At 49.3% G+C, this 18,803-nt stretch overlaps 1 protein-coding gene across 1 annotated transcript; it reads left to right on the plus strand.

Moving 5' to 3' along the window:
• ARPC3 (actin related protein 2/3 complex subunit 3) lies at positions 1-10,045 on the plus strand. The gene is made up of 7 exons (XM_066603261.1): positions 1-153; positions 6,383-6,482; positions 7,103-7,179; positions 7,282-7,350; positions 8,049-8,175; positions 9,035-9,129; positions 9,806-10,045. Exons 1-7 carry the CDS (start codon positions 148-150, stop codon positions 9,866-9,868), a joined length of 537 nt encoding a protein of 178 aa, XP_066459358.1. The 5' UTR covers positions 1-147; the 3' UTR covers positions 9,869-10,045.
• Positions 10,046-18,803: the final 8,758 nt, after the last annotated feature.

Here is an 18,803-nt window from a genome sequence, read left to right on the forward strand (position 1 = left end):
TTATGAGCCGCTTTGCTTCCTCTAGTGGTGACAGACGGAATCTGCATCGTTTCACTTCCTGCTTCTGACTCCTCGGGTGGGACAGCGGAAGTGTGAAAGCAGAATCGCCGGTGTGTAGTGATCGCCTTTTGCTTCGTTACCGTAATCATGCCGGTAAGTGGACGCGAGCTACGATTAGTATGGGGCCGCCGCCGGAAGGATTGATTAGTGGCGGGTAAGCGGGGGCAGTATGTATGGCCATCGGGGAGTGGTGGGTGAGGCCGGAGGAGCGCATCACCTGCAGCGGGGGCCACGGCGTGATGCAGCAGAGCTGAGGCTGTTCTACATGCAGAGTCTTGGAGTGACAACCACTATGGCGGTCAGTATAGCCCTGTAGGGCCACAACTGGGGGTCTAGGTTACCTTTATCCAGTCTGATATCATTTTTTAATAAAATGGATCCCAACCTAAACAACAATGGCGCTGGTTCCCTGCCCGTGCCCTAGCGCTGCTGCCCGCGGTCCTCTCGGCCTTGCTTTAGGATTGGCACTCGTCTGACCGATGCAGCCAATCAGAGGCTGTGACTGCAAGTGACCACTGCAGCGGTCAGGCGGTAGTCGTTCCTATAGGAAGCCCGCGGAGCTGCAGCGCTGGGAGAGCCAAGGCTTTTAGGCGCGTTTCTCACGGGGCGGTATTGCCGAAGACTTTCCACGTGAAAATTCCGCCTGCAATCTTAAGCCTGAGACTAAGCAGCAAAGTGGACGAGATTTACAAAGATCTTGTCCACACGCTGCAGACAGTCCGCTGCGGCCAAGCCCCGCTGAAGCTGACACGCCGCGCAGAATTCAAAGCCGCGACATGTCAATTGAATCGCCGTTTCCGCTATGGGGAGAGATAGCCGCAGCAGAATAAGCCGCTTTCAATACCTGCGCCAATTGTCTCGGGACTTCAGCTGCGGAAACCTTACGGAATCTCTGTGCAGTCCCGCTGCGGACATTCCGCAGGATTTCCGCCCCGTGTGAGCCCAGCCTTACTGTTCTAACAGGTTGGATCCAATCATAAGAAAAAATGCTCACACACCTGGGCAGCCCGTTGTAAAGGGGGGCACCCTGGTGTTCTGTGCGGACCACCGGTCAGAGCCGAGTGGTGCCGTCCAGCACTGTTTCGTGGCACACGCACTATAGCTGCTACTCTGTGGGTGATGGGTGAAGACACAGGAGACGCTGTGACTAAAAAGGGAAGCGGATGTGGCTTTCTGTGTGCGCACATTCTTGTGGTCAGTCCGTGTTACATTTACAATGGTCCATGAAGTAAAGCCGCTGATCTCCTGACATGGCTGTCCTAGGGACTGTATCTCCGGTGATGTAACAATTCAGGAGCCTCTGTTCTCAGCCTTGTACATTGTGCCGGTCCTCCTGCTAACTGGGTGCTACCATCCCTTTATGACATCGGGCGCCCCTACAGTCTGGTACTGTCAGCACCCATAGGACAATGGCCGACTGTAAGGAACCCCCAACTCTGACAACCCGCTATCAATAACTGAGGAACCGCACCATGTGAAGTCCCAAGGAGAGGCGCTCCAGAGATGTTATTTCATGAAGACCAGCATTTAGTACAGACATGTTAGGAGAGGCGGCGGCTTCTTATTTAAGCTGCAAGATGGGAAGATTAAACTGACAACAATGCTAATGAGACACAATCCTGTGGTCAGAGACGCACTTTTGTTTTATTTTTCTAAACCAGGGGTGCACAACATGGGGTCCCATTCATCTGGGCATAGACATACCTATGTGTGGCTGCTCACATGTAGTTTCCATGTCAGGGTGAAGAGAAGGCGCACATAGCAGGGCAACAGGAACAGACAAGTACTAAGGGTGCACTATGTAGCCATGTCTGGGTCCCCTATATATTAGGACAAGGGTATTAGTGTATCTTGACGCCACCAGGAAGTCCTGGTGGCGTCAAGATTGACAGTGGGACGATGACATCCCCTGTCAGTCATTGATTGCTTGCCTGTAGATTCTGGAAGGCCACTAACACTGTAGCCTGGATGACAGCCGGGACGTAGTAGACAGGAGTTGAACTGCCGGACGCTTGTCCCGTCGGTGGCGCAGCACATGTGCAGGGGAGGAGCCGGGAGGGAAAGCAGATGATGCGGCGGCTGCCGGGACGCTGCAGTGAGGGGGCGGCCGCCCAGCTGTTCGGCCAGCGGAGCAGATGTGTAGGCAGCGGAAAGATTGTCAGCCATGTGTGGGAGTATATCGGCCGTCAGGACACACACTCTGCGGCGGCTGCCGGCACGCATCACTCAGCCTCCGGGCGTCCCACCGGCGGAACTGATGCGCGGCCAGCAGTAACTTAGCTGTGAGCTGGTCAGCGTCCGTTTCGGAGCAGAGGGCCTGCGTTGGCTACCCAACTCAGCCGTCAAGCGGCGGATGCCTGTAATCCAGGGACTGGCACTGCGTTCAAAGTCATCGCTGCAGCGTGTGCATTGATCACTGGCTGCCCTGCTGCCTTCGCCGGACGGTTACTTCTCCGCGTCAGCCCAAGGCAGCAGGCCAGCCAGTCATCAGTGCACACTGTACTGCTATGGCCTTCGTGTCTTGACCCTATCGGGAGCTAGGGGTGTGACAGGGGCGTTCTCACTGTCATACCCCTAGCTTCTGGTGATGTCAAGATACACTAATACCTAGGACAAGTACTAAGGCCTCATGTCCACGGGGAAAATCAGATCCGCTGCAGATTCTACATGTAGAATCTGCAGCGGGTCCCTCCTGCCCCGCGGACATGAGCGCTGAAAATGCAAATAAATGAGAATAAACTTACCTCCGATCCGCTCCGTTTCTTCTCTTCGCGGCGGCATCATCTTCTCTCGTCGCGGCCGGATCTTCATTCTTCGGCTCGGCGGATGTGCACGATGACGTCGGTGACGTGCCCCGCGCATGCGCCGGGCCGAAGCAAAATGATCCGGCCGCGGCTGAGAGAAGATGGCGCCGCGGAGAAGAGAAGAACCGGAGCGGGTGAGTAAAATATGATTTTTGTGTCCCGCGGATCCGGACGGCTTCCATAGGCTTCAATAGAAGCCCGCGGGAGCCCCGCATGAAAATGGAGCATGGTCCAGATTTTTTCATGCTCCATTTTTTTTTAAATCACTTTTATTGAGGATCCGCGGGTATTTATCTACCCGCGGGTGGTCAATGCATCCCTATGGGGTGCGGATCCGCGCGCGGGAGAAGAGTTAAAATCCGCTGCGGATTTTAATTCTTCTTTTTCCCGTGGACATGAGCCCTTAGGGTACATTGTGTAGCCATGTCTGGGTCCACTATATATTAGGACAATTACTAAGGGTGCCCTGTGGAGCCATGTTTTGGTCCCCTATATATTAAGACAAGTACTAAGGGTGCACTGTGTAGTCATGTCTGGGTCCCCTGTATATTAGGACAAGTACTAAGGGTGCACTGTGTAGTCATGTCTGGGTCCACTATATATTAGGACAAGTACTAAGGGTGCACTGTGTAGCCATGTCTGGGTCCACTATATATTAGGACAAGTACTAAGGGTGCACTGTGTAGCCATGTCTGGGTCCACTATATATTAGGACAAGTACTAAGGGTGCACTGTGTAGCCATGTCTGGGTCCACTATATATTAGGACAAGTACTAAGGGTGCACTGTGTAGTCATGTCTGGGTCCACTATATATTAGGACAAGTACTAAGGGTGCACTGTGTAGTCATGTCTGGGTCCCCTGTATATTAGGACAAGTACTAAGGGTGCACTGTGTAGTCATGTCTGGGTCCCCTGTATATTAGGACAAGTACTAAGGGTGCACTGTGTAGTCATGTCTGGGTCCCCTGTATATTAGGACAAGTACTAAGGGTGCACTGTGTAGTCATGTCTGGGTCCCCTGTATATTAGGACAAGTACTAAGGGTACATTGTGTAGCCATGTCTGGGTCCACTATATATTAGGACAAGTACTAAGGGTGCACTGTGTAGCCATGTCTGGGTCCACTATATATTAGGACAAGTACTAAGGGTGCACTGTGTAGCCATGTCTGGGTCCACTATATATTAGGACAAGTACTAAGGGTGCACTGTGTAGTCATGTCTGGGTCCACTATATATTAGGACAAGTACTAAGGGTGCACTGTGTAGTCATGTCTGGGTCCCCTGTATATTAGGACAAGTACTAAGGGTGCACTGTGTAGTCATGTCTGGGTCCCCTGTATATTAGGACAAGTACTAAGGGTGCGCTGTGTAGTCATGTCTGGGTCCCCTGTATATTAGGACAAGTACTAAGGGTGCACTGTGTAGTCATGTCTGGGTCCCCGATATATTAGGACAAGTACTAAGGGTGCGCTGTGTAACCATGTCTGGGTCCCCTATATATAATAATAATAATCTTTATTTGTATAGTGCCAACTTATTCCGCAACGCTTTCAGGCATGGATAAATGCAAAACAATATAACAATTGCAATTTGAGGTACATTGGGTTAGACACAAATGGGTTGAGGGTGGTACAGGAGATGCAGGGGTTGGGGAACACAGGCAATAGGAAATTTTATGTACAGATCATTTATTAGAAGGCAAACAGGTGGGCACCATAGGGAGGGGCGAGGGACTAGGTCAGGAGATTTGGTATGCTTCCCTGAAGAGGTGCGTTTTTAAGGCACGTCTGAAATTTCGTGCATCGGGAATTGTCCGCATGCCTTGGGGTAGAGCATTCCAGAGGATGGGTGCTGCTCTGGTGAAGTCCTGTAGGCGAGCATGATAGGTTCGTATTACAGGGGTGTTTAGTCTGAGGGTGTTATCCGATCGGAGTGAGCAGGCTGGGTGGTGTACTGACAGTAGGGAGGCGATGTATGGTGGCGCAGCGCCATGCAGAGCTTTTGTGAGTGAGGTAGAGGAGTTTAAATTTAGTTCTGCAGTGGATGGGCAGCCAATGCAGCGATTGGCATAATGCAGAGGCGTCTGAATAACGACTGGATAGAAAAATGAGCCTAGCTGCTGCATTTAGCATGGATTGGAGTGGAGCGAGTCAAGTGCAGGGGAGGCCAATGAGTAGCGAGTTGCAGTAGTCAAGCCGGGAGTGGATGAGGGCAACCACAAGCATCTTTAGCATGTCCGTGGTTAGGAACGGACGTATTTTAGCAATATTTCTGAGGTGCATGTGGCATGTTTGGGCCAGAGACTGGATATGGGGGGCAAAGGAGAGGTCAGAGTCCAGTGTGACCCCAAGGCATCGGGCATGCCCTCTGGGGGTTATGATGGTGCCAGACACTGGAATGGAGATGTTGAGGGGAGGTCGGTTAGAAGGTGGAAAGACAAGGAGGTCAGTTTTAGAGAGGTTTAGTTTGAGAAAAAGGGAGGACATAGTGTTAGAGACAGCGGGCAGACAGTCGGTGATATTTTGGAGGAATGGTCCAGAGATCTCATGAGAGGAGGTGTATAGTTGGGTGTCATCAGCGTAGAGATGGTATTGGAGGCCAAATTTGTGGATTGTTTGTCCAATTGGGGCAGTATAGATAAGAGAAGAGAAGGGGACCAAGGACCGAGCCCTGGGGTACCCCAACAGCGAGAGGAAGTGGAGCAAAGATAGAACCAGCAAAGGAAACACTGAAAGAGCGGTCAGAGAGGTAGGAAGAGAACCAGGAGAGGGCGGTGTCCTTTAGACCAATAGAGTGGAGCATATTGAGAAGGAGGTTATGGTCAATAGTGTCAAATGCAGCAGACAGGTCAAGGAGGATTAGTAGGGAGTAATCACCTCTCGACTTTGCAGTCATCAGGTCACTTGTTACTTTTGTAAGGGCAGTTTCGGTCGAGTGTAGAGAACGGAAACCAGACTGGAGGGGGTCGAGGAGCGAGTTGTCAGAGAGAAAGCGAGTAAGTCGGGAGTAGACCAGGCGTTCCAGTAATTTGGAGATGAAGGGGAGGTTTGAGATATTAGGACAAGTACTAAGGGTGCACTGTGTAGCCATGTCTGGGTCCCCTGTATATTAGGACAAGTACTAAGGGTGCTCTGTGTAGCCATGTCTGGGGGGAGGGTAGCCCTTATTCTCTCAATAGGTCCAGGAAGTAGAAATGTGATTTATTATAGCATGTATTTTGGATATACCACAAATGTCTCAGATAGAAATACCCACGCCGCCCCTGGAAGTGGTTTAGTATGGCAATATGGCCCTCAGACCAGGTAAAGTTATGAACCCCATATTTGTGTGGGTGCGCACCACTGAGATTCTGCTTGTAAAGGAGCGATGTACACTTGCTTTTTACTACCAAAATTGTGACTTTATTTTATTTTTTCCAACCAGTCACATGGTCACTACAAATGCATTTCCAGAGTCTTGTTTGATATATACAGTATTGTGTGGTTCAGCACTGTGTAAGTTTGTATTTGTTGCAGGCCTATCACTCCATGTTAATGGAATCCGACACCAAACTGATTGGAAATATGGCATTACTGCCAATCAGAAGCCAGTTCAAGGGACCTGCCCCCAGAGAAAGTAAGTTATATCTCACATTCCTGCTGCTGGGTGATGCAAGTCTCAGCGTGTTGTCTGTATAGTAACATAACTTACCTAGTCACTCTACGTCCCGGCGATCTGTGCCACATTAGACATGTAAGGAATTGATCATTTTATAATACACAGTTTACATTTAGTGGCTAACATATGATAGACTATGTTCACAAGGGCGAAACCACGTTGGAGGATTTCAATGAAAATTAGTATAATACTTGCACTATAAGGCATACAAAGGGTGCCAAGTTCCACTGATACGTGTAGGGCACCATGCAGGTTTACAACCTACTAATGACACCCCGGCTGCTTACTGCAAAAAAACAACAGTAAATATAAGGTAGTGGTTAATATGTTGGCCAAAATACATAAACTCGCAACCCACGACAAGGGTCCTCATTATCTTGTGGGGTCCTCACGTAGCAACAAGCAACCAAGTGCTTCCAATATTCTTGCTATGACTGGAATGATTTGCATAATGTAAATTAAAGTGTGCCCATTTATTCAATAGGTGGCACCATTGTTGTCAGGCAATAGTATTCCGTTTGCACTTTAAAAACTGCGTCCATAACAAATAATATCTTCTCTTTTTTTCTTTTTTTAAGCAAAAGACACGGATATTGTTGAAGAAGCTATTTATTATTTCAAGGCCAATGTGTTCTTCAAAAATTATGAAATCAAGGCAAGTGATTTAAGATGCACTAATTAAGTTATAGTTTTTGTACTATATTTGCACAACTTACTCAGGTGCCCCTCATGTATTTTTCCTGTTATCCTTTTGTAGAATGAAGCTGACCGGACCTTGATTTATATCACCCTTTATATTTCTGAGTGCTTGAAAAAGTTGCAGAAGGTAAGAACTAGTGATCTGTGTAGACTAATACAGGTTAAGGTACCTTTACACGGAGCGACTGTCGTTCAGACAGTTGCTCATAAGTCGCTGAAGCATACCATTGACAGTCATTAGTTTGCTTTTACATAGAGCGATGATTGATAATTTTGTTATTTGCTGAGATTTCGTTCGTGCCGGGAGCTCCATACAAATTTGTTTGCAGGTCGTTCAAATACAAATTATTGTGACTTCACACTAGGCGACCTTTGATCAATCAGTGACTTTTTTTTTTTTTTGGTAAGCTGAAATGAAACGACTAGCGCTTGCTCCAAATGGTGACCAAAATGCTTGCCGATGCACCAAAAACGTTGCAAATTGTGACCAAATTTTTCAGTCTGGTTGCCACTTGTGACCGTCCCTGTCGCAGCATCTTGCCTCTGGGGAAAAAAAATCTTGAAGGGTTCATTCACACGACCGTATTTGTATTCTGTATTACACACGCGATGCACGGCCACGTGATATGTGGTGAACAGAGTCAGCGAACGTAAATGGATTTTCATTGATCCATTTACATTAACGTGTAAACACTGCGTGTAAGTACGTCCGAGACATAGATTGCAGCATTCCATATTGAGATCTGTTCTTAAGCCGGACATAAACTTTGGCAATAGATTCTATTATTGGGGTAAAAAAAAATGTGTTTATTCTCTCTGTGCCAGTGTAATTCTAAAGGACAAGGAGAAAAGGAAATGTACACACTAGGAATCACAAGCTTTCCCATCCCAGGAGAACCAGGGTTCCCTCTCAATGCCATGTATGTGAAACCTTCCAACAAGCAGGAGGACGGTAAGATTCTGCTTTTGTTTGCTATGAAGGTGGGACAGATATTCTAAATACAGGCATTTCATGTTTGCAGTCCACTTCTCTGGGAAGTGGCCAGCAGGGGGCTGAGCATTTCATGGCAACTTTATTGTGCTATTCAGGGCACAAATGAGTCAGAGCAGTAAAGTTACCTTTGCACGGGGTGATTATCGCTGGAAACAGCATATTCGGGCGATGGTTGTACCATGTGCAAGCGACCATCAACACGGTACTGGGCGACAAATTGCTCATTTGTCAGAGTTCCTTCATTTTTAGCTTGCCTAAGAACTGAGTGACAGTCGGGCTGTGTAAACAGGAGTCGCTCAATCTTTCAGCGACTGCCTTTTGGCTGTGAATGGAGGTGGGTGGCCCGTACGATCCCCACCTCCATTCAGAGAACGACTATGTCTCCTGTGTAAACGCACTGGAGCCCTAGTCGATGGGACAGCTGTTGGGCTCTATGCAGCCGATATTAGTCCCATGTAAAGGGCCCGTAACATCATACACAGATAAGACACACTGTGCTTCTCTCCCGTCACTCTCCGTGGTTCTTGCAGACTGTCATACTGTGACATTTCTGTCAATTAACTTTCATTCATTTCATCTGCTATAAAGCGCACACCGTGCTGCGCTGTCCTATACAGGCGACACTGAAAATAGCTAAGATATTAAATATAACACATTATTTTCTGCATAGTTGCAATTAATTAATAAAATGCATGTCATTCCCTCCTACTGAGCAGTATAAATACTAATAAAATCTATGTATTTCTGTGGCCCTGCAGCTGTATGTACACGCGTATACTATTTCTTCACAATGTTTTATTCTTCATCTGCTTTTCAGAGGTGATGAGGGCCTACTTGCAGCAACTGAGGCAGGAGACCGGCCTGAGGCTGTGTGAAAAGGTGTTTGACCCTCAGACAGACAAGCCCAGCAAGGTAAAAACACAGTTTACAGCCAACGATTGAGTATAAAAGTGCCAAAAACGACTATTTAATGTGAATCTTGGTGCACACATTTTATCTGTGACATGAACCACAAAACAACATTGACATGCAGCATTAGAGACAGCTACTTTCAGAATCCACCTCTTGCCCCAGCTCTCGTTCTTGTCAAACCGCGGATTTTTACCGAGAAACGCTGTGGGCGGCTGAGTGTATAAATGACTTTTTTTTTTTCTTATTCTGTAAGACTTGGATTTTTTAGTTGCTGATATTTTGCCATTTTGTTAGAGCAAGTTTTGCAGCGAGCCGTCTGTTGGTGAATGAGGAGCTGATTCATACTGCATTCCATGTACACAAGCACATGCCAAAAATAATCAATAGACCAGTGGTCCAAGTGTCCTTTGGGATGTATTTGGTACATGCGTTGGTATACTTTTTAAAAGTAGAGTTGAATTTGCCTTTCAATATAAAGGCACCCCCCATAAATGAACAGGTATTGCATGGTATACATTTTTTTTACAATGGGAGTCCATGCTGGACTGTTGTAGCTGCGTGGCATACATCTGCGCCATATGTTCTGTCCATATTTTGAGATTTCCCAGTGTCACACCTGACATACACTGTGGACACGGGGTGAACACAGACTTATCTTATTATTTTCTCTCTCCAGTGGTGGATGTGCTTTGCCAAGAAACAGTTCATGAACAAATCTCTGTCTGGTCCTGGACAATAAGGAGAGAAGCTGAAGAACATTGAAATTACTGAATTATTTTGTTTCGATATTGAGCTAAAGTTTTATAGTGTGTTGCAATATGAACGTCTCGGCTAAACAAAGCAAGTAAACTCCGGCACTTGGGAGAATATTCAGTGTTAAGCTGGTGCTTAATAAAAGTGAGAAATCCTTTCTTGATTAATGTTTGGTGGCTTTGTGCTTTTGCTGTATCTCCACTGGTTGGAACAGTGACTTGTTACCATGCACATCCTCTCCTGTATACCAATAAATAGTCTATATTTACCCCAACAATGGCTTTTTCTAGTTTTAACAAGTGGAAATACAGTGTTAGAAAAAGCCTTAGGAAGATCTCGTCTAAAGGTGAGTGCAGTGGAAATTCAATTTAAGAAAAAGCACAGGCTCCTATAGGAAATAAATACAATACATGGAATAACCCTTTCCCAGGACGTCTCCAGGACAGCACCACCTGGGATCGCCGCCTCCTGATAAGACAGGAACACACTGAGAGGTTAAAATTCCCCCCCCCCCCCGTCTTCCCCTCCTCAGTGTTTTCCAGGAGGCAGGATCACCGAGAGGGGCTGGTGGAGACAACAGCCCGAAGATCTTACCAGCGGATCGGAGGGCAGTGGTCCAGCCTGTCCTCTCTTCCTGCAAGACCGACTCCCGGGACGCCACATGGGGAGGGCCAGGTTCCTCCTGCGGCGGCCCATGGGGGGTTCAAAGCGGGGCTCCAGCTCTCCTCAGACGCCGGCTTAGGACCGAGCGCGGCGCTTCCTGCTTCTCCTTAATGAGTGTTGTGGAGAGGGGGCGCTGCGCCACGTGACTAGCGCGATGACATCATCGCGGCAGGCTCGGCTGGCGTTCGGAGGGGGCGGGGCTTAAAATTAAAGGCGCTAAATTCAAAAAATTAAAAAAGGAGCCTGAGAGAAGATGGCGCTGAGCAAGTAAGGGCCATTCAGTGAGTATTTGGCTACTGCCCCAAGAGTGTCTGCAGCACCAGTAACAAGATATGAGTGCTCCAGCACCAGAGGTTGCAGAATGTTCAGCCGCAGCGGGAACCATAAGTAGCCAGTGGGGCAAAACAAGGCATGCATATTCGTGTACGTTATTTGTGAATGTTGCATCCTTACACGCAAAAATTTTGTTTATCTGCCAGGGGATAAAAGGGATGCCCCTCCCGGAAACCAAGTGAAAAAAATGCGCAGAATGCGGCGCAAGACTGCCGGCTTCGCATGTGAGGTCATTATGCAAAACATGCATAGCCCAGCTAGTCAAGGAGGAATTGGGGGGATTCCTCGAGGACGTCAGGAAGCTAGTCCGAGAGGAGGTAGGTCAGCCCTGACTACTCCAAAAACGCCACCAACGGGGGCATCGGGCGAAACGCCGGAGAAAGGCGTATAGCCCAGAGGAGCACTCGGACTCTGAAGAGAGTTCGGGATCGGAACCAGAAGAGCTGGTGCTCGAGGAGTCCTCAGAAGAAGAGGACTACAAAAAGTACCTCTTCCACAGAGAAGACCTAACGGAACTTATCAAATCCGTTAGAGCCACGCTAAAGATGGAAGAACCCAAAGAACCCCGCACCATACAAGACGAGGTCTTTGGGGGATTAGGGGAGAGGCAGAAGCATACCTTCCCGGTCCACAACAATATATCCAAGATTATACACAAAGAGTGGAAAAAACCCGACACGGGATCCTTCTCCTCTAGGGGGTTAAGAGACTCTATCCGTTTGAGGAGGAGGTATGCTCGGATTGGGAAGAAATACCCAGAGTGGACGTCCCAGTGGCTAAGGTGGCTAAGAGGACAACCTTGCCCTTTGAAGATGCCACACAACTGAGAGATCCAATGGATCGGAGGGCCTATTAAGAAGATCCTGGGAGGCAGCCACCAGTACGCTCAGACCAGGGGTCGCAGCCACGTGTGTCACTAGAACCCTGGGGGTATGGCTAGAGCAGCTGGAGCTGCATATCTCAAACAAAACACCGAGGGAACAAATTATAGATTCCCTCCCTATACTAAAAATGGCCACCAATTTTTTGGCGGACGCAGCCGCGGAGTCTGTGAAACTATCAGCGAAAACAACGGCCTTAACCAACTCTGCCAGAAGAGTCCTGTGGCTAAAGTCATGGTCAGGTGACCTAACATCAAAAAATAAATTATGCTCGCTCCCCTTACACGGCCAGTTCCTCTTTGGTCCGGGTCTGGACAAGATCCTAGAGACAGCATCAGATAAAGAGAAAGGATTCCCGGAAGAGAAACAGCGTAAAGGGAAGACCTTCTTCCGGGCCCCAACACAACAGCCGGAACCGTATAGGGGCAAGGGCAAGACTGGCCGCTGGAGTTACCCCAAGGGGGGCAGAGGGAGGAACTTCCTCTTCAACTCTCACCAGGGCGATCCAGCCAAGCAGAAGCCCTGACGCCATCCCAGTAGGCTGCAGAGCTTCGCGGATCGATGGGCCTCAATTTGCAGAAGCCCGTGGATCCCAGAGATCTTGCAGCAGGGATACCGAATCGAGGAGGGAAATAGCGACTTCATGGGCCGAGCACAAGGACTCACGAAAGTACCTAAGGTTCGTGCTAGAGATGGGCAAGAGGACAAGACATCTCCAATTCAGATGCCTGCCCTTTGGAATCTCCTCAGCACCCCGCATCTTCACGAAAATCATGGCGGAGGTCGCAGCCTATCTGAGGCAGAGATCGATTCTGATAGTCCCCTATCTGGACGACATCTTAATTATAGCAGAGTCCAGAGAACTCCTAGCAGAAAACCTGGCAACGGTGCTCAACCTACTACAGTTTTTAGGATGGATAATAAATTGGGAGAAGTCCAGCCTAGACCCCAGCAGGGAGAAGGTGTTTTTAGGCATAACACTCGATTCAGAAGCTCAGTGCTCCTTCCTCCCCGAGTCAAAAGCGCAGAAGATCAGACAGATAGTAGAATCCTTCCTTCGGAGATGGTCATGCTCAATCCAGGAGGCTATGTCCCTCCTGGGAAGCCTAACCTCATGCATCCTGGGAGTAGCATGGGCTCAGGCGCATACCAGACCTCTGCAAGCAGCAGTTCTCTCAGCATGGGACGACAAGCAATCCTCACTAGAAAGGAGAATGCAGATAAGGAACTCAGTAAAAAATATCTCTAAGAAGGGGGGTCCACTGGACACTGAATCCGGCTGTGCAGGTCACGACAGACGCAAGCTCCTGGGGGTGGGGGGCGCACGTCGGAGACAAGCTCCTACAGGGCCCATGGCCGCTGGGGACAAAACACCAGTCCTCAAACTACAGGCGATCTGGAAGGCCCTACAGCACCTGAGGGACACCGTAAAAAACCCACACATAAGAGTGCTATCGGACAATACCACGGCAGTAGCCCATATTCGGTACCAGGGGGGCACGAGGTCGCCAGCTCTACAGAGCATTACGCGAAGAATCTTTTGCTGGGCGGAGGGCCACATCCTCTCATTATCAGTGGTACACTTGAAGGGATCCCTGAATCAGAGGGCAGACTTCCTCAGCCGAAGGCATATAGACCCCGGGCAATGGTCTCTATCCCAGGAGGCATTCCGGATTGTGACAGACAAAGGGGTTCCCCCACAACTGGACCTGTTCGCATCCAGACAAAACGCCAAGGCAGAGAACTTCTTCTCCCTCAGACGGGAAGACCGGCCAACAGCAGTGGACGCCCTGACCCAGGATTGGGGAGGAGCACTGGCGTACGCCTTTTCCCCAATTCCATTAATCCCAAGGATATTGCAGCACTTCAGGTCACAGGCATGCATCCTGATCCTGGTGGCTCCCTTTTGGCCAAGGAGGAGCTGGTTCAGCCTGCTAAGAAACCTGAGCATCCAGGAGCCAGTTACCCTTCCGGCTCAAGCGAATCTACTAACACGGGGGCCCTTGAACTACCCCGTTATAAGCAGACTCCATTTACTGAAGAACCCATACTGAGGGGCAGGGGGTTCTCGGACAAAGTAGTCAGGACGCTAATGTCAAGTAGAAAAGAGACAACCAACCGCCTCTACCAAAAAATGTGGAAGAGGTTTATCTCTTGGAGACAGGGGGAGGACTCGAGCAGCGGCGCTGACATCCCATTGATCCTGGACTTCCTGCAGGAGGGCCTGGATATGGGCCTCTCCCCGAGCACCCTAAGGGTCCAGACGGCAGCCCTTAGCGCCCTATTAGACACTAAGCTAGCAGGGGACAGGTGGATCAGTAGATTCCTGACAGCGGCAGATAGGTTGCGACCTAGATCTACCAACATATGCCCAGACTGGAATCTGAATTTGGTCTTGGGGGCCATGTCAGGGGAACCTTTCGAACCAATTGAGGGGCTCTCAATGAAGATGCTCACAATTAAAACAATCTTCCTAGTGGCCATTTCCTCAGCCAGAGGGGTCAGCGAGCTACAAGCCCTATCCATCTGCCACCCGCTCCTTAAAGGGGTTGTCCCGCGCCGAAACGGGTTTTTTTTTTAACCAACTCTGCCAGAAGAGTCCTGTGGCTAAAGTCATGGTCAGGTGACCTAACATCAAAAAATAAATTATGCTCGCTCCCCTTACACGGCCAGTTCCTCTTTGGTCCGGGTCTGGACAAGATCCTAGAGACAGCATCAGATAAAGAGAAAGGATTCCCGGAAGAGAAACAGCGTAAAGGGAAGACCTTCTTCCGGGCCCCAACACAACAGCCGGAACCGTATAGGGGCAAGGGCAAGACTGGCCGCTGGAGTTACCCCAAGGGGGGCAGAGGGAGGAACTTCCTCTTCAACTCTCACCAGGGCGATCCAGCCAAGCAGAAGCCCTGACGCCATCCCAGTAGGCTGCAGAGCTTCGCGGATCGATGGGCCTCAATTTGCAGAAGCCCGTGGATCCCAGAGATCTTGCAGCAGGGATACCGAATCGAGGAGGGAAATAGCGACTTCATGGGCCGAGCACAAGGACTCACGAAAGTACCTAAGGTTCGTGCTAGAGATGGGCAAGAGGACAAGACATCTCCAATTCAGATGCCTGCCCTTTGGAATCTCCTCAGCACCCCGCATCTTCACGAAAATCATGGCGGAGGTCGCAGCCTATCTGAGGCAGAGATCGATTCTGATAGTCCCCTATCTGGACGACATCTTAATTATAGCAGAGTCCAGAGAACTCCTAGCAGAAAACCTGGCAACGGTGCTCAACCTACTACAGTTTTTAGGATGGATAATAAATTGGGAGAAGTCCAGCCTAGACCCCAGCAGGGAGAAGGTGTTTTTAGGCATAACACTCGATTCAGAAGCTCAGTGCTCCTTCCTCCCCGAGTCAAAAGCGCAGAAGATCAGACAGATAGTAGAATCCTTCCTTCGGAGATGGGCATGCTCAATCCAGGAGGCTATGTCCCTCCTGGGAAGCCTAACATCATGCATCCTGGGAGTAGCATGGGCTCAGGCGCATACCAGACCTCTGCAAGCAGCAGTTCTCTCAGCATGGGACGACAAGCAATCCTCACTAGAAAGGAGAATGCAGATAAGGAACTCAGTAAAAAATATCTCTAAGGAGGGGGGTCCACTGGACACTGAATCCGGCTGTGCAGGTCACGACAGACGCAAGCTCCTGGGGGTGGGGGGCGCACGTCGGAGACAAGCTCCTACAGGGCCCATGGCCGCTGGGGACAAAACACCAGTCCTCAAACTACAGAGAACTACAGGCGATCTGGAAGGCCCTACAGCACCTGAGGGACACCGTAAAAAAACCACACATAAGAGTGCTATCGGACAATACCACGGCAGTAGCCCATATTCGGTACCAGGGGGGCACGAGATCGCCAGCTCTACAGAGCATTACGCGAAGAATCTTTTGCTGGGCGGAGGGCCACATCCTCTCATTATCAGTGGTACACTTGAAGGGATCCCTGAATCAGAGGGCAGACTTCCTCAGCCGAAGGCATATAGACCCTGGGGAATGGTCTCTATCCCAGGAGGCATTCCGGATTGTGACAGACAAAGGGGTTCCCCCACAACTGGACCTGTTCGCATCCAGACAAAACGCCAAGGCAGAGAACTTCTTCTCCCTCAGACGGGAAGACCGGCCAACAGCAGTGGACGCCCTGAGCCAGGATTGGGGAGGAGCACTGGCGTACGCCTTTTCCCCAATTCCATTAATCCCAAGGATGTTGCAGCACTTCAGGTCACAGGCATGCATCCTGATCCTGGTGGCTCCCTTTTGGCCAAGGAGGAGCTGGTTCAGCCTGCTAAGAAACCTGAGCATCCAGGAGCCAGTTACCCTTCCGGCTCAAGCGAATCTACTAACACGGGGGCCCTTGAACTACCCCGTTATAAGCAGACTCCATTTACTGAAGAACCCATACTGAGGGGCAGGGGGTTCTCGGACAAAGTAGTCAGGACGCTAATGTCAAGTAGAAAAGAGACAACCAACCGCCTCTACCAAAAAATGTGGAAGAGGTTTATCTCTTGGAGACAGGGGGAGGACTCGAGCAGCGGCGCTGACATCCCATTGATCCTGGACTTCCTGCAGGAGGGCCTGGATATGGGCCTCTCCCCGAGCACCCTAAGGGTCCAGACGGCAGCCCTTAGCGCCCTATTAGACACTAAGCTAGCAGGGGACAGGTGGATCAGTAGATTCCTGACAGCGGCAGATAGGTTGCGACCTAGATCTACCAACATATGCCCAGACTGGAATCTGAATTTGGTCTTGGGGGCCATGTCAGGGGAACCTTTCGAACCAATTGAGGGGCTCTCAATGAAGATGCTCACAATTAAAACAATCTTCCTAGTGGCCATTTCCTCAGCCAGAGGGGTCAGCGAGCTACAAGCCCTATCCATCTGCCACCCGCTCCTTAAAGGGGTTGTCCCGCGCCGAAACGGTTTTTTTTTTTTTTTTAACCCCCCCCGGTCGGCGCGAGACAACCCCGATGCAGGGACTTAAAAAAAAACCAGCACATCGCTTGCCTGAATCCCCGCGCTTCGGTGACTTCTATACTTACCGGTGAAGATGGCCGCCGGGATCTTCTTCCTCCGTGGACCGCAGCTCTTCTGTGCGGTCCATTGCTGATTCCAGCCTCCTGATTGGCTGGAATCGGCACGTGATGGGGCGGAGCTACACGGAGCCCCATTGAGAAGAGCAGAAGACCCGGACTGCGCAAGCGCGTCTAATTTGGCCATTACACGGCGAAAATTAGACGGCAGCCATGGAGACGAGGACGCCAGCAACGGAGCAGGTAAGTGAAAAACTTTTTATAACTTCTGTATGGCTCATAATTAATGCACAATGTACATTACAAAGTGCATTATTATGGCCATACAGAAGTGTATAGACCCACTTGCTGCCGCGGGACAACCCCTTTAAGATAACGGACACTAAATTAGTCTTCAAAACAGACCCGACCTTCCTGCCTAAAGTAGTGTCCCCATTCCATAGGGCCCAGAACATAGTAATCCCCTCGTTCTATAATCACCCAAAAGACGAGAAAGAGTGAGCACTGAATTGCTTAGATGGCAGGAGAGCGGTCCTGAGGTACATCAATGCCACAAGCCCGTGGAGGCAGGACGACAACCTGTTTGTCCAGTTCTCAGGCCCTAACAAGGGTAAAAAGCGGCTAAAAGCTCTATAGCCAGGTGGATCCGCCTGGCCATTAGCGAATCATATAAGACATTGGGGAATGAGGCCCCCTCGGCTCTTAAAGTCCATTCCACGAGGGCAATAGCGACTTCATGGGCCGAGCATAGCTCGGCATCCGTAGAGCAGAGATGCAAGGCAGCAGTGTGGAAAAAGCCACACACTTTTGTGCTATTAGGTTCTACTGAACCTAATAGCTCAATGCTCACGCTATGGAGTTCTACCATGGAATTACGCATTGTGAAAGAAAAGGCGGCATGTTCTAATTGCTATGAGAATATGCCCGGCTGGCTTCCATTGTAGTCAATGGAAGCCGGCCATCACACTACACTTCCACTGTAGCACAGCAGAAGTATCGCGTGATTACGTGTTCCCTGCCGGCTTGCCAGGCGGAACGCGCACAGCGGATCCGGAGAGGTGAGTATGATGAGATCTTCGGGGGGGGGGGGGGGGGGGAGGATGGGGCGCTGTGACAGACACCGCTGCGATATTCTGCTGGCGGAGTCTGTCACAGCCCTGGGCATGATCTTAACTATGACCTTATTTATAGAGTAATGGACTATTAAAATAAAGTTTTTCAAGATTAAATAGAGCTTGGCAGGGGGACAAACCCTGGCTAAAGCTGAATGACGAGTGAGCGTCTCTTGATTCTTGCCCATCGTTCAGTTGTTTGCCCACCTTTAAACTGAATATCGTTTGAACAACTTGTTCCATCTGAAGAGGGAGCTCCAGCTGTGCCTGCACTGTTCTTTCAAGTGCAGGCACAGCTGTTTCCATATACCAATTTATAAAGCCTGCTTTATACTGTATTAATTGTATACCATACCAAGTCTTTTCTTTTACTTAATGTAAAACATACCAACCAAAATTTACAGTGGATGTAAAATAGGTAACAGCATTCCAAAGTTATTACCATATAAAGTAAACCGTCAGGTTTGATAAATTGGGCTTGTTCACATAGATCAAAACTGGCTTTGGGGGGGATTAATACAATGAAAGAAGTCTGCAGTTTCTATAATAATTATACACTGTACATTTGACAACTTTCACAAGCCATATGTGCAAATTATTTTCTACCACTTTTCACCTCCAAAATGGGTGAGACTTAGGCCTGGCTCATGTGAGCATGTCGGTACAGTATATTCTACATGCAGATATTGCTTACATTATGCTGTACTAATCTGCTATAGTTGGCCATGGTGGTGCTCAAACGACTTGCATGAAACAAAAAAAAAAAATCACTATGTCCCATCTTGACACGTATTATGCAAGCATACATGGCAAATCCAGTATGTCATTGTACAGTGATTGCCTGCCTGCTGTGAAATTCATTT

This window comes from Eleutherodactylus coqui, chromosome 5 (assembly GCF_035609145.1).
Source record: "Eleutherodactylus coqui strain aEleCoq1 chromosome 5, aEleCoq1.hap1, whole genome shotgun sequence".
NCBI classification, from domain to species: Eukaryota; Metazoa; Chordata; class Amphibia; order Anura; family Eleutherodactylidae; genus Eleutherodactylus; species Eleutherodactylus coqui.

Coding starts and splice junctions, on each gene's coding strand:
- ARPC3 (XM_066603261.1), top strand. Junction 6,483..7,102: donor GGGACCTGCCCCCAGAGAAA/GTAAGTTATATC, acceptor TCTTTTTTTAAG/CAAAAGACACGGATATTGTT. Junction 7,180..7,281: donor TCAAAAATTATGAAATCAAG/GCAAGTGATTTA, acceptor ATCCTTTTGTAG/AATGAAGCTGACCGGACCTT.